The sequence below is a fragment of the Taudactylus pleione genome, unplaced genomic scaffold (genome assembly GCF_031769625.1).
Source record: "Taudactylus pleione unplaced genomic scaffold, aTauple2 ptg000366l, whole genome shotgun sequence".
NCBI lineage: Eukaryota > Metazoa > Chordata > Amphibia > Anura > Myobatrachidae > Taudactylus > Taudactylus pleione.
The window spans coordinates 766,569-789,639 of record NW_028284767.1 but is presented as its reverse complement, the minus strand read 5'-3'; the positions used below and the strand labels follow the sequence as shown (position 1 = coordinate 789,639).

The following is a 23,071-nucleotide window of genomic DNA, read 5'->3' as shown; positions in this document are numbered from 1 at the left end:
TGTGTAGCTATCCGAGGGTGGGGGGAGCACAAGGTTGAAAAAATGCCTAGGGTGCTAAGAAACCTTGCACCTGCCCTGCATACAGTTGCAAATTCTTTTTTAAGTCTTCCACCACTCCGAGGAGCTTCCACCACTATGACGATTAAATAAGAGTGCCAATATTGGTTCACATACAGTATATCAGTTTAGATTCTTATATTTGAATAAGACATTCCAGGAGGTACCACAACCTAGAAATAAATAGCACACGAGTCCTAAACACATGAAGAAGTGGCTGCAGATCTCCCATTAGTACTACTCCAACAGTGCTACAAAAGTAACAACTTGGTGCAAATGTGTAAACACTGTACAGACCACTGGGTCACAAAGGAGAGGAAAAAACACCATGTGCAGCAGTATCCTCAAGTCTGCTCTTTAGTAATGATCTCTATAATGTACACGAAAAATAAAAAATCTACTTTTAAATAAACAATGGAATAATTTATTATTTATTTCTCACCTTTTCTCATAAATGGGCTTTTCTCATGGTCCATTAAAGTATCTTGGAGAAGAGAGTAATTAGACATTTTGTTCTCTTTCATATTCTGGAAAGAAACATTTTCAACCACAGAATCTATGGCTCTTTCATCTAACTCCTTTCCAAGAAATTTGCAAAGCTTTATCACGCTTCCCCGCAGGTCCTGTGATTGGTCAGTTGTACAGAACAAAAAGGAAAAGTAATTGGCATAATATTAGAAAATGATTTGCCTGCTTTCTTCTGTAGTTGATCAAACCACAGGAAAACACACATGTAATTACGGAAAGGGATTGAAATGCCGGCAGTTGTTTAGCCGCTGGTTCAAATCCCGACAGCATCTGCCCGATAGGAGGAGATCCAGACAGAGGCAGATAAGTATGCTAACCTCCCCTGTCCCCGCCACTAACCCTAACACTCCCTTAGTGGTGCCTACCCCTAACATACCCCCAGTGCCTAACCCTAACCTCCCCCTGGGGGTGCCTAACCCTAACCCCCCCTTACCGCTGCCTAAGCCTAGCCTTTCAGGGGGGGTGCCTAACCCTAACCTCTCACTGGGGGTGCCTAACCCTCCCCTCTAGGGGTACCTATCGCTAACCCCCCTCCAAACCTAATGCTGACCCCGATAACACTCCTAAACCTAACCCTCCCCTCCCTCAGCTAATACAATGCGCCACCCATGCTTACCTCGTTTGGGCTGGCGTCCTGCTGGATTCTGCCATCAGGATTATGATATGCGTCAGTATTTTGATGCCTATCATCAAACCCTAGCCGGCATTTTGCCGTCAGGATTGTGTCACATAACTACATCACCATAATTACAATAGAAAAAAGATCTTGAACGGCATGCTGTTTAAGCTGTATTACTTGACTAGTAAATAAGTAAAGATTTTTTTTAAATAAATAAACTTCCCTTTCTATAACATCCTAGTGCTATTGCCCAGTAATCTGTGGGAAATTACTGGAGATGTCTTGTCTAATGCAAAGCAGTGCTGCACCCTTTTTGATAGCTTTGGCCAGTGGATACCAGGGAAATAGTAAATATTGTTAAAATGTCAATAATAACACAGGTCTGTGAAATTTAAGGTATTGAAAGCTTTTTTAATAATACTTTTATATTCTTAATTATACTCCTGTGTACATCAAGAAATAGTATATTTAAAAAAATTACCACATCACATTAACCCATAAGGGGGGTTACATAAGTTTAATTGTTTTTCACATATTTATTGTGAAATACGAAGAAGTGTAGATGATATCACTGTGTTTTTGTCTTAATTACATAATAAAATAACAATAAAAACAACTAATAATAGAACAAAACCCTAATTATTGAAGAAATCATTAATATCTTGTTTATTTTGTCTTCAAACTTCGCTTTGTCGCTTTTAGCTTACAAGTTTTTTCTGTGTCGTCTCTGTATCATCCAGCAGTAGTCAGCCATCATGCTGACGTCCCAATGACCCTGCTATCTTCTTTCTACATCTTTAATGTCTTAGTGGAACCGTTCACCCTGTTCTTCAATGTAGTCTCCGAAATGCTCAATATGGGAAATTAAAAAAATTTACCTTTAAACTCATATTGCAGCCAAGGTTTCTGTAACTATTAAGCATTTTCCAGGCAATTTCTTTGTAGTTTGGTTCCTTGACATTGCTTAAAAATTTTGAAATCACTTGTTTGAATCTTTTATTAACTTTCTAATGTCAGGGTTTGTAAGAATGCCTTCCTTCAGTTTAGCATCAGATAGGTTAGGGAATTTGGTGCAAAGATATTTGAAAGTTTCTCCATCTTTAGACAGTGCTTTTACAAATTGTTTCATCAGTCTTAATTTTATATGTAGAGGTGGAAGTAAAACTTTATTTGGATCTAGTAAACTGGATTTGTTGACATTATTTTTTCAAATTTCTACATTTTTTCGCTAAAATTAGCCGGCACAGGGCAAAACTGTGTTGCAACTGTTGTATTTGGTTCCACCTTTGCCAACTCACCTTGCAGTTGTAGTTGTTGTTTATGTGCAATGTTCCTTTAGACAGTATGGGGTTTAGGCTCTTTGTAAATTTCAGCTCCAGGCCCATGTGGACCTTAATCTGGCACTGGGTGAGGGGCATTTTTATGACGAGAACTGAATTGCAACATTCTATACTACTGACTGAATTCATTTAAGACAATGTTTTATAATAAATGTAGGCAGAATACATTTATTACATTAAAGAATATGAAAAAAATGACCTATTCCTAAATACACGTTTTGCAGAAAAACGTGATGTGATTTGTAAAATCGGGAGTCATTTTCGTGTTCAGAAGCCAAAAATCTAAATCTCCCTGCCCATTAAATGGTACACTTCTCTTTACCGCCACGACCCATGGAAAATAAAGGGGTCAAAGGTCCCAAATACACTATTACAAATGTGCAGGTTCAGACACAAATTACCACTCAATTAGTTGGTCTCCCTCTAATAATAAATATTTATAGCTTAACCTTAGTGATCTAATAGATTTTTCAAATACCGGGTTCCTCTAGCATAAATGAAAACAGGCTAATTAAGGAACAGTTTATTTACAAAAGAAAGTACAATCCTCGGTTATAGAGAAACCTGTTGCAATTTCAAAATACAAAGGAAAGTTACACAAAATTAGATGCATCTTATTCTATCTGAGGGGCATGGCAGGTAATGCAAGTCAAGGCTTCTACTTAATAATTGATTCCTCAAGTCTGACACAGAACAAAAGACTCCCATACCTTTTATTATCTGTTCCCTCTCCCATAGTGAGGTCATGACCAAGTCCCTGATACCTGGCTGGTCAGAAAAATAATCCAGGGTCTGTCATTTTGGTAAAATAAAATCTGAATTTGCTCTCAGTGTTACCCTGTCTGTCATAATATTCAGAAAATGCTTTTTTGACCACAGGGCCTGCAATTCACTCTCCCTTCTGGCTGGAGTGATTATAATTAAAAAGTTTCCTGTAAAGGTTCAAACATAGATGACAGCAAGGCATTCAAGATCAAGTTTAGATCCCATGGGGCTGCAAATGATGTTATCTGTACACTAATTATTTTTATTGCTTGACATAAGCTTTTAATTAAATTCTCCACCGCAAGCTTCCTATGCAGATAATTACTTAGAGCGGATAGCTGTACTTTCACAATCAACACTGAATCCTTTCATAAAGATATACAGGAACTGCAGAACATGAGAATTGTTAAATTTCATAGGATCAAACTATGTTTCTGTACAAGAGATAAAGGTTTTCCAGATTCTGTAGTATGCCTCCAAAGAGACTTTCTTTCTTGCCTGTAGTAGGACCTGAATTACCTGGTTAGAAAATACTTTTGGCTTCAGCTATCTCTGCTCAACTTCCATACTGTCAAACTTGGGGCCACCAGCATTGGATGAAGAAGTAATACAACTGATACAATAAATCTGACCTTTATTTGAGAACCATATTCTTCTTGGCCAGTAGGGTAGTATTGCTTTCACTTCTACTTGTTCTTTCCTGATTTTCTTCAAAGTATGAGTTATCAGGGAAAACATGACTATGAGTGGACACATGACTTAAAAAAGGCCCATCTTAGTAAGAGAGAATCTGCGCCCTTTGACCCTGGAAGATGATTCCTTGAAAACAAGTGAGTCAGTTTTTATTTACTGTAGATCTGCTGCCATTAGGTCTATCTCTGGGCAACCAAACCTTATCACAACGATCTGAAACACTTCAGATCCCATTCTCCTGGGAGAATAGTCTTTCTGCTGAGAAAATCTGCCATCAAATTTTCTCTGCTTGCCACATGGAGCACTGAAAGAGAATTTAGGTACTTCTCTGCCCATACCATAATATTCATTAATTCATCCATCTGAGTCTGGGTCTTGGTACCACCTTGGTTATTCAGATAAAACTCCACTGCCACATCATCTGAAAACACTTTCAGGTGAGATTTCTTCAGAAGATCTTGAAAATGTCTGATTGCTTTCCATTTCTCTCTAATTGGAGGAGAACAAATTTCTCTTGGAGGGTCCAGCTGCAGCAGATGTGCCTCCATCCAACTGAACTTGTTGGTTGTGATAGCGAAGTTATCACAACCAACTGCTAGCATGAAGCTTTGCAATTCCATCCTAAGCTGAATCAGGCCAAGTGTCCTGATTTGCAGTAAAAGAAATATCACATGCTGCACAGGTTGCTGTATGTTTCTTCTTGGATAGCTTCTTTCTAAGTCCAATAATTGCAGGCAAACTATAAATTAAAGATATGCCAGCCTTATATCCTTCTCTATCTAAATATTGCATCCAAGCACTCCTTAGTAAGTACTTACCTCACTTGGGCACTGACCAGCTGTTGGGTAGAAGGCTCTTTGTCCATTTTTGAAGCAGACTACTCTACCTGAAATTGGAGGGCCAAAAGCAACTCTTTCTGATGCGCAATGCCATTTTTAGCTGCCCTCTGATCTCAGTGCAGGCACAGACTGCACATGCATAGACTGCTGCCTGCTGTTTCTGGCCTTGTAATCGGCCCCATCGGCACTTACACACTTTGCCAGGCCTGCTGGGACTTCTACAATTCCGGCTCCCACTTTGTATCGCATTTGTGGTCTCCAGCTTCTGGCACTGCGCAACGAGGCGTTGCGAAGGCCTCCCCTTCCCCTCGGTAGATTAGGGTCAGTGGTGTAGTGATATATATATATACTTTTTTGTTTGCTAAATAAGTTCTAATTGTCAAGCATTTTTTAAGTTAAATTAGATCTCATGAACTAGAGACTAATTTCAATATGGTTGATGCAATTATTTGAAATTAATAAAAATAAGGAAAGTAAACTACAATGTTTAAGATTTAGTTTTGTAAAGAATCATCATAGATACTAAATGCTATTTGGGACATTTATTTTTAGGATGGGCTTTAGGTGATAAAAATTTGGAGAATGATTATAAACAGTTTGTTATGTTTAGTTGTACAATACAGAAAAATAATTTACCATCTGAAGATCATTATATGTCTGGAACATAAAATTTTCTTTCCCCAACATTTCCAGCCATCCCTTGACATGATCAAACCAAGATCCATAAGGCACTGGAAACAAACATACAGTACTGAAAATAATTGAATTTGTTTTTTACAAATATGTACAGTTTATCTTTGAAATTACTTACAGTCTCCTGATAAGTAATATTTAAGAAACAGATCAAAACTTTTTGGTTCTTCTAAGAACTTGCTCATTTTGGCAAAATAAAAGAAAGAGACTGCAACATCCTTAGGATCTCTGACTGTATATATGACCTAAAACATAACAAAAAAAAAAGTCAAGAAAATAAATTATATGCTGATAAGTGTAGCCTTATCAGGATGATTATGAAAATATGTTAATAATAATATTGTCATAACATATACTAATATGTGAAATAACTTAGGCCAAATGGTTTTCAGCAAATAGCCCTGTGAAAGCATGCAGTGGGTTTTATAACGTGGATAGACATACTTCAGAGGCCTGTTTTCTGTCCCCTTACTTTGACTATTTACTCAAAGATTCCCTGTTATCACAGAAGAGCAATGAACATTTTTAGTGTCTGCCTAGGAGCTCCACTGATCCTAAAAGACTGGCTAGAATTCCAAATTATTATATACTGGTATAAATTCCTTAATGTAAACATAATGGGTCAACATATTACTTTTGATAATAAATGGTTAAGAAGACCTCTGTATACATTTTAATTAAAATAACTTAAAGTAACTAAATAATGTATGTCAATTACATGTACAGGCTCTAGAAGGAACTTATGGGGAAGATTTTTAGTGCAAGTAATGCCTTATGATCCAGGACAGTTTTTGTAATGCCTTATGATCCAGGACAGTTTTTGTAATGCCTTATGATCCAGAACAGTTTTTGGAACAAAAGAGCAATAAACCAGTTGTGAAACAGATTAGACACCTCTCTGATTGATGTCAGCAAAGAGGTTGGGTTGAGCCCAGAAGAAAGTTTAAAAAAGAATGCAATGATATTTGAAAATGGCATTTTTTTTCAGTCAGTCTTTTGCTGATAATTTGTATTCCTCCATCATTCATTCCACTATAGGTCACTTTAAAAAAAAGTTTTCAGTCTGGCCATCAGAAATGCTATCTGACTTCCAGTTCCTAAACATAGCATTCTGTGCCACTTCTGTGATAAAACATTAAGATACCATCCAGCCTTTCCTCCTTAAGATTTCTCCTTGGTCTGTGTAGGGACAGTTCTCTCTCAACTCATTTAACTGGTCAATGTTTGTTCCAAGAAGGCTAGAGTGGATAACTCTTGGTTCTTTGACCATTTTGGCAAAGAAAACCAATAACAACAATCAATGACCCTTCACGAATAGTGGCAGTTGCAAATATTCCTCAAGATTATTTTTTAATGTATTTATCTTCAACATATTGTTACTACTTGGGAACACAACTAAGTTATTTGGCCACTCTATTGTATAAGAAACCATAGTACACATCTCCAGAACTTATTAGTGGGGCAATTTACAGTAAAGAAGGATTTTGTAGGTTTAAAGTAACATGTATTAAAAAGGTCCTCTTTTTCCTCTCTCTCTTTTAAAAAAATATGGTCCAATATTACTAAGAAGTTTATTATTGATCCACATACACTTTTCTACAGTTTGTATCTGCTGGTGATAAACATAGAAAAAGTATGGTAAAGGGAAACTCAAGGGCTGATTGATCACTTGAATATGTGGAACATATATCCATATAGTAGGATTCAATATTCTCCCTCAATTGATAATGCAGAATTATTTGTATCCATTTAGGTAAGGAATTATAGTCAGTACATCTAATATTACTGTGAGTATTGTCCAGTGTGGGATTAATTGAGGTAGTGTAGAACAAAAATAATGTTAGTGAAGAATGTTGGGCAACCCTCATTTAGAGTATAAATGCAAACCAATACACATTTCTTTACAAACGTCTGCAAATCATTTAAGTACCAAACTATTCATAAACAATAAATATATATTCTTTTGCACCCTGGAAATTCACTGTATGTTAGGCTCAAAATACTTTTTCTTAAAGTTGTAATATTTAAAAAAAACAACATCCGTGAGGATTATTTTTGTATGGTTTGGAGAAAAAAACAATATGGATGGACTATGTTGATTCGCATACATTTCTGTGCAACGTTAGAATAATTTTCCATAAACAGATCAAAGAGATATTTGTCAAAGGCAGGAACCATTTTTGGCATGCCTTTGGTACCATGGTGATTTATCCAAGACTGGTTGACCTGACCTTCCTAATTTATACTGTAAACACATTGTATTTGTACAGCATATTGAATACTGTTATCCTGATTCTTATTTACTGTATTCTTTACAATAAAGTCTATGTCACTATTTTGTATGTGGATTTAGTGAGAGGTTTCTGGATAAAGGGCCTGATTCAGAGCCGTTCGCTATTTGTGGTCGTTCGTTCAAAAACAAGGGGTGGCTATTCAAATGATCCGTTCGCAAATTGCAGTCTGTTCCCACCTCTAAGTCTGAACAAGCGAGCAAAACATACGCTCGTTTATTTGATAAAAACGCCCCCTGGCCGCACGCACCATACGTCATGTCCGCTATTTATTAGATTAATCGAGTACATCGTACAGCGTATGAACTGCTCGCTATTCTTGTGGTTGGTGTTTTCAACCGCTATTTTGCGAGCAGTTCTGAGTTAAAAAAAACCAAGTGACGTGGTCAATGACGCTGCTGTATTAAATATGCACTCCCTTAAAACGCCCGTTTTGACCTTTAAGCACGCCTGCGTTCGGATCTCCACTCCCCCTTTTCAAGCACCTTCCCCTGTTACCACCCACATACGCCTCATTCTGTCACTCAAAATAGCAGGCCCTCGCTATATTGCGTACCAACGATTTTCGGCCGCACTGACTGGTTCGCGCATGCGTACTAAAAACCGTACGCATGCGCAGATGTGCGAACATCGCTCGGAACGAGCGTACTGCCGCTAGCAAGTGGCTCTGAATGAGGGCCAAAATCTTTATGGGCAGTACTACATTTCTGAAGCTACCAATTACCTCCTCCAACTCTTGCCTTACAGATGTCTTCTGAGTCACTTCCAACCTCTGGAATGCCCGCCATTGACCGATCAAGCTTGCATCCAGCCACTCAGTGTTCAAACGTTCCATTAAAATGAATTTCTTCATTGAAGCATGCACCCCTTCCTCCGAATCTATAGACTTTGTACTCCCTAACCTAGCTACTATAACCTACTTTGTGTCCAATCATAGCCCCTTTACATTGTAAGCTATCATGAGTAGGATCCTCTCTCTCTGTATTCTCTATGTAATTTTCTGTGTATTTATGTAATCTGAACACTGCAATTATGTCCTTATGTATATATGTAAAGTAATGTTCTTGTCTGTACCATTTTGTACTTATGTATGATTTACCTCTATATATGAAACTGTAGAGCCTTTGTGGCACCATGTGCACATGTGCACATTCATTTTTTACTTTCTGAGATATTCACCATGTACTTTACAGTAACAATAATTAGGACAATGTCAAGGGGTATGTACGCTAGTTGAACTTCAGGAGAGAGAGTTCTCCCAGAAAAAAACATAATAATCAAATAAAGTAAATAATCTCTGGCTCAGATAGATACTTAGTAGTACACCTGGGATGGTCATTGGTGTGAAAAATTAATTTTTCTATGCCAAGTAAAATATGGAACAGAATCCCTTACTTTACAATAATGTGAGCTGATAATTATTTCAGTTGTCCAATCAAGAAAAAAATCCAGAATAATTGAATGATTTTTGTTAATTAAATGACAAAGAAATTATATACAAATCAGACCTCAATATGAGCAATACTGTATGTCATGGAAAAACAAATTCTATGAATATAAAGACATTTTCCCTAAAACAGACAATGTAAATAAAATATAAATAAAAAATCTAAAGTTAAAAAAACATAAAAATAAAAATAATTTTAAATTATATAGAACAAAATAAAAAGTAATAGATAAAAAATAATATGATTAAAATATTAAATTAGTTTTACTTGGTAAACAATCTATATTGCTTAATAGTAATAAAACTAAAATAAAACAAATTTAAAGGTTTTACTTAAAATATTGCAATGTGTTTTACTTAGAAATGTGCAGGAGGGAGAGATCTGTAGGTGTTCAAATTGCAGGGTGATGGTGGGGGGGAGAGGGAACAATTACCAAAGCGTTCCCATTATAGTGCAGTTGACTGGACCCAGAAGAGTTGGGGAAATTCACTACTGCAATGTCCACATATCTCGTATGTGGATGGTGGTATGTAATATATCCTGCATTAGACACTTGTAAATAGGTACTTTACTTATATAAAGATGAAATATCCATCACTGGCTTGGGGCTTCTTAAATAGGAAGAAATGCCATTTTTCGCAGGATTAGGAGATATTGGGGCCTATTCATCATACAATAAATGGCCCGGTAACCATGCGGTAATGTTAGTTTCTGCATATTTAGGTTACCGGGCTACTCATCATTAGGGGTCCGATAGGAGCCCCTGATATTCAGCAAACTCCAAAAACTGAAAGTTTTTTCATAGTTTACTTCCGAAAACAAGCGCCATCTTCAGACGGCGCTTGTTCTCGGATCCCCACTCCTTCCTATGGGAATGTGAAAAGGGATCCAAGCGGATCCCTCTGCTGCCTCCTCACTACTTCCCCGGTGACTTTGCGCAAGCATGACCCAAGGTCACGCATGCGCAGCCGGGACAACAGGGAGCAGGTAAGTTACGCATCTGTAGCTGCGATACTAACCATGGGAACAACTGTTTTTTTTTGCCTCACTGGAGTAATGATGAATTGCTCCAGAGTCGTTTCCTCCGCTGCGAGTTGGATACTTAAGTATCCCTCGCAGCGAGTTCAATACTTCATCATCGGAGGCCATATGACCTCCGATGATGAATAGGCTCCATTATCCCTATCATATACAGACCTTTTAATTTACTGTAAGGGTATATTTACTAAACTGAGTTTTTTAAAGTGGAGATTTTGCCCATAGCAACCAATCAGATTCTACTTAATACTAGCACCTTCTAGAAAATAAAGTTGTAGCTAATATTGGATTGTTTGCTATGGCCAACATCTCCACTTCTAAAAACACTCGTTTTAGTAAATATACCCCTATGTCCTTACCCATGTATAATATTTTCTGGACACTAACCAAAACTGATTGACTGCAAGACATAATCATATTACAAATATATTGTATTTTCAACACTAATTTTAAGCTTGGCATTTATTTATTTATTATTGTGTATATTATATTTACCTTAGCCTTAGAACCAGATAATGCTTTCTTTAAAAGGTTTCTGGGCAAGTGGCTGGAAAAAAGATGTGGGCGTTCTTCATTTTCTTTCAGTCTTTTAACATTGGAGGTACTTTCTAACCACGGCACCCTGTCCCAGTTGGGGACAGTTTTGCTCCACTTTGGATCGCCATTCTTATGGATAAGACTTAAGATTTCGATCATCCATGTACTACCTAGCAACAATTGGTACAGGTTGAGTCTCCCTTATCCAAATATTCTGAATATTTCAAAATACGGAATATTTTTAGCATGACCAAGATAGTGAAACCTTTGCTTTTTGATGATTCAATGTACACAAACTTGTTTGAGCCACATAATTATTGAAAATATTGTATAAAATTACCTGCAGACTGTGTGTATAATGTGTAAATGAAACACAAATGCATTATTTGTTTAGCTTTGGGTCCCATTCCCAAAATATTTCATTATCGTATGCAAATATTCCAAAATACAGAATATTCTGATATCCAAAATACCCCTTTTCCCAAGCATTTTGGATATGGGAGACTCAATCTGTATTAAAATAAAAAAAAATGGGAAATAATCACGTTTTGTTAACAAGCACAGAAAATACATTAGTGGCCCAAATTGTGAAAAAGCCTTTGGAAAATGTGTGTTTTTGGGGTTTAATTGCATATAACTGGATTATTTTTAAAGAAAATCCTCTGAAGGTATATATCACTGGAAAGATAATGTTATACACAATATAGTGCAGTTAATAGCAAATAATTATCTTTATTACATAAAAAGTTATGGCTTAATAAAGACAGGGCGCACATTTGTTGCTGCAAGAATTGATAACAAAACATCTTATTTAGTTGCTTGATTATCACTAAGTTGGTCGCTGTTTTTTCTGCATTTTTTTACTTTAAGTTCTTGATGTAAGCTGTGTAACTTATTTAGGATGACAAGCAAAGTAAAAAGAGTTGACTATTTTACATGAAGAAAGTAACCAAAGGAGCAGTAAGTATCAACAGACTCAGGGTCTGATTCATTACTGATCGCAACTGAGAATGCAATAGCAATTACGCACGCAGTTCAACTGAGATAGCATGCTAATCCAATGGGATCGCTATGCCGCTGCAGCACTACATAAGGACGTCCACCTTACCTTACACATATCCGTAATGTTTAGCAAGACTGCGAAACCATCGGTACAATCGAGTACCACCGCAGCCTCACGCACACTTGCACAGGCTCTGACCTTACTCAGAAATTGATAACTTCATCGCATGATATGTGGCCTCAGGCTGCATATGGCATCACAGTGGCTAATTTATGCACGCTCATGCAACGGCGTTGAAACTCACTGGCATGCCTGCGTTTCACAAATCACTCCCACGTCACCTCCCACAAACGGCACTTCCTGTCAATCACTCTGCATGAGTAGTCACTGCCCCTACCCCGATTGCAGTGGCCGGTTCCAGCAAACGCACTGCGATGCATACTAATGCGCAGAACGCAACAATCATCCGATTGTGTACGTATTACAATGACTTGAATCATTTAGATGTACAAATTATTTGAGTCACTCAAAGTTTGGTGTGTCGAGACATGATACTCAGCAGCAGGCAGCAGCTGCCTCTTTTAGTCTCCCCCATAAACACGCAATTATATTAGTGGTGTCCCAGGTGAGGCAGAGGTGACAGTGTCAGTGTCATACTCATTACCTTACCTGCGTAGTCTGCAGCAGCTCCGGGAGTCGAGAGAGTCATCATGTAATCCTGCCTGTGCTCATGTTGCAGCCACCTTCATGTCGCTACTGCCAGGGGTGTGTGCACTGACTCGGGACAGTCATCATATAATCCTGCCCATGCGGTGGCCTCCTTCACATCGCTACAACTGGGGGGGTGTGCACTGACTCGGAAGAGTCTTCATGTGATCCTGTCCATGCCGCTACCACCAGGGGTGTGTGCAACTGAGTGCACTGACTCAGGAGAGTCTTCATGTGACCCTGCCCAATATCCATGTTGCAGTCACCTTCACAGTTCACGTCGCTACCACCGGGGGTGTGTGCACTAGTGTGTGTGGCTGTGTGCACTGTGCACACTGTGATTGGGCGGGGTGATGCTCCAGGTGACACCACTCTGAGAGGGAGCAGTGAATGATGCTGCTGGCTAATGCTGGAGACTGAGACTCGAGACAGTGCAGATGGATCAGCAGTGCAGGGCTGCGGGCTGAGCTGTGGGCAACTTGCTCGGAGTCGTGGGCACCCCTGCATGCTCAGTGCCCACTGTCCTCAGTGGCACACACCCTGGAGGACTGCATGATATTATAAGCCCAAGCCCACCAAAATTAAGCAATTTCAAAGCAGCCAATTAGCTAAGCAAAGAGAATAAGCAAAATTGTTCAGTCACTCTGTGACTGACTGAAAACAACTTTACTACTTTGCTTAGCTAATTGGCTGTCACAGTGTAGAGTGATCTGTAAAGTCAGATAGTCAATCAGCAGTTGATTGTTAGTTTCACACTGAAGGGCTAATTCAGCAGTGCACACAATGTGTGCATGCACAAGACCCATTCTGGGAGTATGCAGAATGGGTCCTGTTAACATGCATGCTAGCCCTTGAATGCCTTTGCCTGATTGACAGGCAGAGACATTTAAGGGGCAGTGTGAGGGCGGGGTCGGCCGGCGTTCCCGGCAACCCGGTGTGTCCATCCCATTTTCCCGGTGTGGCCAGCCCAGAGACTACGTGCAAGCCGTCCAGCCTGAGTAACCACCGATGGTCATGATGGTGATCCCAGCACTGTGACCTCTGTCGCAGTGCTGGGATCGCAAATGCAACAGGGGGTGTCATACATCTCCTGCTGCATTTGCATGATTGCAAGGATCGCAATGCAAAGCTGCCTGTATTGTGTGAAGGTCACTTGGGCTCTTCCTGTTTGTTATATCAGTCTGGGATGCTCTGTGCATTGAATATTGAACAGTGATATGCTCTTTGTGTTGTATACTGATTTATCCCTTTATTGTAAATTTGTGACTAAGCTGCTCTCTATATTGTATTTTGGTCACTGGGATGCTCTCAGTATTCTTTTTTGGTATGCTATTTGTATCATGTATTGGTTGCAGCTGTTCTCTGTATTGTATATCAGCCACTATGCTGCTCTAAGTGATTCTCTAAGTATTGTATATTGGTCACTAGGATGCACTCTGTACTGTATGTTGTTACTACGATGTGCTAAGTATTTCATGGGAGTTACTAGGATGTTCTTTGTATTGAATGGCAGTCAATATTATGACATTTGTATTGTATAATGATCTCTGGAATTCTTTTTGTATAGTAGACAGGTAAGCCAGGCTTATAGGCTCCTAAAACTTCTGCTTTTATGAACTCTGCCCACCTCTGAATATTGCATAGCCTCGCCTAGTGGTTGTGTATGATAACATTTCCTACAGTTCATGTGGACCCATTTACGTGAGGCTACTTTCAGAATTTTTCTATGGCCCCTTTAAATTCCCAGCCTACCCATGGTTTGGGTCCTTACATGAGTGGAGACATGGAAAAACTTAAGGGTGTGGCTACTTCCTGTGAAGCGCATCTCAGCATCTCTGACCCTGATTCAGCACGTATCGCAATTGCAGCTGTGTAATCACACGCAATGAAGCTGCGAAAATATTCTAATGTCTGCCACCGCTCAGACCAGCATAGAGATGCCCACTACTGCTTTTTCACATCCATAACACCTCGCATTCCTGTGTATACATCTGTAACATTGAAGCACATCGGCCAATCACACACAATTACAGCAGGTCTGTCCTGTCTCAAGAATGCAAGACTCGTCGCACGCAGTGAGGACTCAAGCTGTGTAGGCAATCGCAGTGGCTAATTTATGCACACCCATGCAAACGGACAGAAACGCCTGCGGTTCTGCAGCAAATCCCCCATCACCACCTCCAAACGCTCATTGCCTGTCACTCACTCTTCGATGAATTCCTGTCTGTATACGTAATCGCAGTGCGATCACTGCGCACTCGCAGGGTGATGCATACGCATGTGCAATACGCAACAATCTGGTCGATCTGCAATGCAGTTGCAATTGCAATCAATGCTGATTCAGGCCCTCTATGTGCAGTTGCATCAACTGCCTGGTACTTTGTTGTTACACAACATTCTGTTTACTAGCATCCCTAAATACACATATGTCAGCAGGCCTGATTCAGACCCGGTTGCAAGCGCTGAGCGCTCGTAACCGGGTCGATGGTGGCCCACAGCGCATGATGGAGCCGGCTCCGTCGTGCGCATGCGCGAGACCCGGCTAGCGACAGGCAATCCGTCGCTCCGGGTCTCGCACCAAAGGGGGCGTGCTGTCGATGTTGAGTGACAGCTCGCCCCCTTTGGTGAGAGGGCCGGGGGAGTGGCTGCCCAAATGAAGGCGTTTCCATGAGAACGCCTGCCGTTTGGGGGCGGCCCCATTGACATCACGAGTGACATCACGAGCATACATCTGTTAGAGCCGAAATCTCTCTGGGGCTTGCGGCCACGAGACCCTACCACAAGGGTCTCATCGCAAGCCCGATGGTCTTGACCATCGCGACCATCATCATGGCCGCTCGCAATAGCTGTGGGTGGTCACCCACAGCTATGCGAGCGGCCAACAGGCCGATTCAAAATAAAAAAAAGCCCGACCCTGATTCAGAGCGAGCGGCTCTGAATCAGGCCCTGTGTTCCTAATTAAAATCCAATAACAAAGTTAAAGAGAAAGTTCAAATTCATATGTGTAGGATGCGACATGCCTGTGTTCTGTGTGCAACTGTGGCTGTATCTGCATGCAAAATACTACGTTTACATTGCGACAGCATTTTGAATGCAGATACAGCTGCAGTCGCACACAGAATATAGACATGCGCAAATCATTTTAATCAGCAGAAGCTGCTTGCGCATTCTGGGCCTGATTCAAAGATGGATGCAATTTTCTTGCAGATCGAGTGATTGTTTGCAATTGCGCATGCCTCTGCACTGCGTGTGTTCTGTGAATGCATTGCGATAACGCACGCACAGAGGAATCCATCGACACGTGAGTGACAGACTGCCAGCCTTTGGGGGTGGTAATGGGGAGTGGTCAGAAGAATGCAGGCGTGCCTGTCTGTTTAAATGCAGTTATATGGGTGTGCATAAATTAGGCACTGCAGTTGAATATGCAGCCCTGCGTATCAGAAGAGCTCCCATGGCTGCGGCAGGGTAAGATGGCCACCGATGTACTCCGATATTACCTATGTTTACGTAGGTATGCATACTCGCACGCAGGTGAGAAGGCAGCAGTGGGCATCTTAATATTCAGGTGATTTTTGCTGATATTTGCAATACGAAAACGCAGTTGTGATTGCATTAGCGTCCATCTCTAAATCAGGCCCTCTATTCGCACCGCTGTGTGAATAAGACGTGGTTAAAGGTAAAAAGCCACACGAAAAGACGCTCTGCGCTACCAAGTCACACGGCACTCATGCGTTATGAATAACGCGAATTGTAGTGCATGGAGGATAATTGTATGTGGATACATCTGTGTGTATATATATATAGGATTGCCGACTTTTAACTCCCTCCTTCCGGGAGGAAGCAGTCGGGCTTCATCGGCAGGGGGCATGGCCAGGTAAGTGATGCGAAAACAGGTGCAGGGCATGGGCGTGACAGCGCGATCGCATTATCGCAGCCCCACCCCCTCTTCACAATAATGAGAATAATGGCATTGTGCAGTAGGGGGCAAAGCCACAATGACACGATTCAGCGCGAATCGCGTCACTGGCCCCTCCACTGCCATGGTTTATATGGTGATCGCGGGGGGGGGGGGCGGCCAGGGACCGGGAGGCTTGCCTGCCTTTCTGGGGGGCTGGGAGCGGCACCCAATTTTCGGGAGGCTCCTGGCCGAATCGGGAGGGTAGGCAAGTATATATATATATAGAGAGAGATATATATATATATATGTAGAGAGAGATATATTAGGGATGAGCGGGTTCGGATTTCTGAAATCCGAACACCCAGAGCCCCCCCGATCCGAGTCGTATTTGAGTCAGGCTCCACTTTTCCCACCTGACTCAGATCCGAAATCGAGGCAAAACATCATCATCCCGCCTTACGGATCTCGCGGGTTTTGGATTCTATAAAAGGTCCCCGCGTCGGCGCCATTTCTCACTCCGGCTGTGGACAGTGAAGAGGGAGGGTGGGAGCTAGGGCTGGCTGGGCTGTGTTGTGCTGCTGTTGTTCATAGGTGCTGTGACCACTCCGTCCATAGGGGCTGACTGGGCTGTGTTGTGCTGCTGTTGTCCATAGGGGCTGGCTGGGCTGTGTTGTGCTGCTGTTGTCCATAGGGGCTGGCTGGGCTGTGTTGTGCAGTCAGTTGTCCATAGGGGCTGTGTCCACTCCAAAGTCTATAGGGGCTGGCTGGACTGTGTTGTGCAGTGTCCCATAAAGGCTATAGTCCTAGAGGGGTGCTGTAGTGTTGTCCAGGGGGTGATCTGTGCATCAGGGGTGCTCCCCCAAAGTGCACTCCAAAAAAAAAAAAAAAAATTCTGTGTTTGTGAATTGTGTGCGCAGTAGCCGCACGTGCATCAACAAAGTAGCACCAAGCTTGCGCCTGTGTCATAAGTAAAGGGCCGGCTGGCTCATCTGTTAAAGGGTGGTGTATACCCCAAAGTGCACCCCAAACAAAATAAATAAATATTTTCTGTGTTTGTGAATTGTGTGCAATGTGGCTGCACGTGCATCAACAAAGGAGCAGCGCCAAGCGTGCACCTGTGTCCCATAAGTCTGTTAAAGGGTGGTGTAACCCCCAAAGTGCACTCCACAAAAAATAAACAATTCTTTTTTTTCTGTGTTTGTGTGTGAAATGTATGCACAGTAGCCGCACGTGCATCAACACATCAGCAGCGCCAACCGTGCGCGTGTGTCATAAGTCAAAGGCCGGTTTGGACAACAGGTCTGGACCTAAGGACGTGCCAACAATGTAAATTTCTGACATGTCTACTGTCACTGCATATGATACTGTAACCACTGACAGAATGGTGGAGGAATTATTTTCTGTGTTTGTGAATTGTGTGCACTGTGGCTGCACGTGCATCAACAAAGTAGCAGCGCCAAGCGTGCGCCTGTGTCATAAGTAAAGGGCCGGCTGGCTTGTCCGTTAAAGGGTGCTGTAACCCCCAAAGTGCACTCCAAAAAAAATAAAAAATTATTTTTTTTCTGTCTTTGTGAATTGTGTGGGCTGTAGCCGCACCTGCATCCTCAAAGCAGCAACAACAAGCGTGCGTCTGTCTGTTAAAGGGTGGTGTAACCCCCAAAGTGCACTCCAACCAAAATAAAATAATCTTTTTTTCTGTGTTTGTGTGTGAAATGTATGCGCAGTAGCCGCACCTGCATCCTCAAAGCAGCAGCGACAAGCGTGCGTCTGTCTGTTAAAGGGTGGTGTAACCCCCAAAGTGCGCTCCACAAGAAATAAAAAAATCCTTTTTTTCTGTCTTTGTGAATTGTGTGAGCTGTAGCCGCACCTGCATCCTCAAAGCAGCAGCTCCAAGCGTGCGTCTGTCTGTTAAAGGGTGGTGTAACCCCCAAAGTGCACTCCAACAAAAATAAAACATTTTCTTCTGTGTTTGTGAATTGTGTGAACTGTACGTTCATCAACAAAGGAGCAGTGCCAAGCATGCGCCTGTGTCCCATAAGTCTGTTAAAGGGTGGTGTACTCCACAAAAAAGAAACAATTCTTTTTTTTCTGTGTTTGTGTGCGAAAGGTATGCGTAGCAGCCACACGAGCATCAACTCAGCAGCAGCGCCAAGCCTGCGCCTGTGTCATAAGTCAAGGGCCGGTTTGGACATCTGGTCCGGACTGAAGGACGTGCCAACAATTTCTGAAATGTCTACTGCCACTGCGTATGATACTGTCACCATTGACAGAATGGTGGAGGATTACATTGATGACAGCATCCAAGTAGGCATGTCAGATAGTCCGTACCTGTACTGGCAGGAAAAAGAGGCAATTTGGAGGCCCCTGTACAAACTGGCTCTATTTTACCTGAGTTGCCCCACCTCCAGTGTGTACTCCGAAAGAGTGTTTAGTGCAGCCGGGAACCTTGTCAGCGAAAGGCATAGGAGGTTGCTTCCACAAAATGTGGAGAAGATGATGTTCATAAAAATTAATTATCAACTCTTCCAGGGAGACCAGCCTCCAGAATGTACAGAGGGACATGTGGTGATGGATTCCAGCGGGGACGAATTAATACTCTGTGGGGTTGAGGATGTACACAACACTGAAGTGGGTGAGGAATCGGTGGATGAGGAGGATGAGGACGACATCTTGCCTCCGTAGAGCCAGTTTGTGCAGGGACAGATTAATTGCCAGCTTGTTTTGTGGGGGCCCAAACGAACCTATCATTTCAGCCACAGTCGTGTGGCAGACCCTGGCGCTGAAATGATTGGTTTGTTAAAGTGTGCATGTCCTGTTTATACAACATACGGGTGGGTGGGAGGGCCCAAGGACAATTCCATCTTGCACCTCTTTTTTTCCTTTGCATTATGTACTGTTTGGGGCCTAGTTTTTCAAAATGCCATCCTGTCTGCCACTGCAGTGTCACTCCTAGACGGGCCACGTGTTTGTGCCGCCCACTCGTTTCGCTTAGCATAGTCATCCAGCTACCTCGGTGCAACCTTTTGGACATAAAAACACTATTGTGAGGTGTACAGAATAGACTGGAAATGAGTGGAAATTAAGGTTATTGAGGTTAATAATAGCATAAGAGCAGAAAAACCCACAAATTCTGTGATTTTAGCTGTTTTTATGCTTTGTTTCAAGAAAATACAGATCCGAAACACAAAACCCAGAACCCAAAACATGGAAGGGTGGTTTTGGCAAAACCAATCCAGATCCAAAACATGAAGAAAGATCCAGATCCAAAACCAAAACACGAAAAGTGGCCAGTGCACACCCCTAATATATATATATATATATATATATATATATATATATATATATATTAGGGTTGTGCACCGGCCACTTTTCGTGTTTTGTGTTTTGGTTTTGGATCTGGATCTTTCTTCGTGTTTTGGATCTGGATTGGTTTTGCCAAAACCACCCTTCCGTGTTTTGGGTTCTGGGTTTTGTGTTTTGGATCTGTATTTTTTTGAAAAAAAGCATAAAAACAGCTAAAATCACAGAATTTGTAGGTTTTTCTGCTCCTATGCTATTATTAACCTCAATAACCTTAATTTCCACTCATTTCCAGCCTATTCTGAACACCTCACAATAGTGTTTTTATGTCCAAAAGGTTGCACCGAGGTAGCTGGATGACTATGCTAAGCGACACGAGTGGGCGGCACAAACACGTGACCCATCTAGGCGTGAAACTGCAGTGGCAGACAGGATGGCAGTTTGAAAAACTAGGCCCCAAACTACATAATGCAAAGAAAAAAAGGTGCAAGATGGAATTGTCCTTGGGCCCTCCCACCAACCCTTATGTTGTATAAACAGGACATGCACACTTTAACCAACCAATCATTTCAGCGCCAGGGTCTGCCACACGACTGTGGCTGAAATGATTGGTTCGTTTGGGCCCCCACAAAACAAGCTGGCAATTAATCTGTCCCTGCACAAACTGGCTCTACGGAGGCAAGATGTCATCCTCATCCACCGATTCCTCACCCTCTTCAGTGTGTACATCCTCATCCTCACAGAGTATTAATTCGTCCCCGCTGGAACCACAGGTCCCTCTGTACGTTCTGGAGGCTGGTCTCCCTGGAAGAGTTGATAATTCATTTTATGAACATCATCTTCTCCACATTTTGTGGAAGCAACCTCCTACACCTTTCGCTGACAAGGTTCCCGGCTGCACTAAACACTCTTTCGGAGTACACACTGGCGGGGGGGCAACTCAGGTAAAATAGAGCCAGTTTGTACAGGGACCCCCAAATTGCTTCTTTTTCCTGCCAGTACAGGTACGGACTGTCTGACATGCCTACTTGGATGCTGTCACCGATGTAATCCTTTAACAGACAGACGCACGCTTGTCGCTGCAGCTTTGAGGATGCAAGTTCGGCTACAGCCCACACAATTCACAAAGACAGAAAAAAAAAAGAATATTTTTATTGTTTGTGGAGCGCACTTTGAGGGTTACACCACCCTTTAACAGACAGACGCACGCTTGTCGCTGCTGCTTTGAGGACAGTATCATATGCAGTGACAGTAGACTTGTCAGAAATTGTTGGCATGTCCTTCAGTCCGGACCAGATGTCCAAACCAGCTCTTGACTTATGACATCGGCGCACGCTTGGCGCTGCTAATATGTTGATGCACGTGCGGCTACATCGCACACAAGTCACAAACACATTAAAAAAATTGTTTTTTATTTTTTGGAGCACTTTGAGGGTTACACCACCCTTTAACAGACAGACGCACGCTTGTCGCTGCTGCTTTTAGGATGCAAGTGCGGCTACAGCCCACACAATTCACAAAGACAGAAAAAAAAGAACAATATTTTTATTGTTTGTGTAGCACACTTTGAGGGTGTCACCACCCTTTAACAGACAGACGCACGCTTGTCGCTGCTGCTTTGAGGATGCAAGTGCGGCTACAGCCCACACAATTCACAAAGACAGAAAAAAAGAACAATATTTTAATTGTTTGTGTAGCACACTTTGAGGGTGTCACCACCCTTTAACAGACAGACGCACGCTTGTCGCTTCTGCATTGAGGATGCAAGTGCGGCTACATCGCACACAAGTCACAAACACATTAAAAAAATAGTTTTTTATTTTTTGGAGCACTTTGAGAGTTACACCACCCTTTAACAGACAGACGCACGCTTGTCGCTGCTGCTTTGAGGATGCAAGTGCGGCTACAGCCCACACAATTCACAAAGACAGAAAAAAAAAGAACAATATTTTTATTGTTTGTGTAGCACACTTTGAGGGTGTCACCACCCTTTAACAGACAGACGCACGCTTGTCGCTGCTGCTTTAAGGATGCAGGTGCAACTACAGCCCACACATTTCACAAAGACAGAAAAAAAAAGAACAATATTTTAATTGTTTGTGTAGCACACTTTGCGAGTGTCACCACCCTTTAACGGACAGACGCACGCTTGTCGCTGCTGCTTTAAGGATGCAGGTGCGGCTACAGCCCACACATTTCACAAAGACCGAAAAAAAAAGAACAATATTTCTATTGTTTGTGTAGCACACTTTGAGGGTGTCACCACCCTTTAACAGACAGACGCACGCTTGTCGCTGCTGGTTTGAGGATGCAGGTGGAATCTAGACGGGATTTAGAACCGGGGACACACTACCTCCATCAATTGTCTAAATCCCACTGCACTAATGGCGGATACCAGACGCACGTCTAACACCAACATAGCAGTCAAGGCCTCAGTTATACGTTTTGCTTCAGGATGACTGCTGTCGTACTTCATCCTCATCGCTAGGGACTGTTGGAGGGTCAATTGTTTAGTAAAAGTAGTGATGTTCCTACTTCCTCTCTGGGATGATGAACAACTCCCAGCAGCAGCAGCAATAGCACTAGGAGGAAGTGGTTCTTGATCTTTCCCTATTTTATTTTTATCGGAGAAAGTTTGGTCCTCCATTTATGTTATATTGATATATACGTGCGGCTAAAGCGCACACAAACACAGAAAATATTTTTTTATTTTTGCTGGAGAGTAGTGCACTTTGTGGGTTACACCACCCTTTAAGAAATGAGCCAGCCGGCTCTTTACTTATGGGACACAGGCGCACGCTTGGCGCTGCTCCTTTGTTGATGCACGTGCAGCCACAGTGCACACAATTCACAAACACAGAAAATATTTTTTTTTTTGGTTTGGAGTGTACTTTGGGGGTTACAGCACCCTTTAACGGTCAAGGCAGCCGGCCCTTTACTTATGACACAGGCGCACGCTTGGCACTACTTTGTTGATGCACGTGCGGCTACTGCGCACACAATTCACAAACACAGAAAATATTTTTTTTTTGGTTTGGACTGGAGTGTACTTTGGGGGTTACAGCACCCTTTAATGGTCAAGCCAGCCGGCCCTTTACTTATGACACAGGCGCACGCTTGGCACTATTTTGTTGATGCACGTGCGGCTACTGCGCACACAATTCACAAACACAGAAAATAATTTTTTTTTGGTTTGGACTGGAGTGTACTTTGGGGGTTACAGCACCCTTTAACGGTCATGCCAGCCGGCCCATTACTTATGACACAGGCGCACGCTTGGCACTACTTTGTTGATGCACGTGCGGCTACTGCGC

The 23,071-nt window shown here is 42.1% G+C and overlaps 1 protein-coding gene across 1 annotated transcript in view; it reads right to left on the bottom strand.

The window, feature by feature from the left end:
* The window catches only part of LOC148508412 (sulfotransferase 2B1-like), a 127,313-nt gene that overhangs the window by 11,356 nt on the left and 92,886 nt on the right, over window positions 1-23,071 (bottom strand). The window contains exons 3-6 of the mRNA XM_088444464.1: window positions 10,807-11,018; window positions 5,653-5,779; window positions 5,478-5,572; window positions 500-680 (exon numbers count right to left, since the gene is read on the bottom strand). Coding sequence (XP_088300590.1) covers window positions 500-680; window positions 5,478-5,572; window positions 5,653-5,779; window positions 10,807-11,018 — 615 coding nt within the window. The remainder of the gene's footprint in view (window positions 1-499; window positions 681-5,477; window positions 5,573-5,652; window positions 5,780-10,806; window positions 11,019-23,071) is intronic.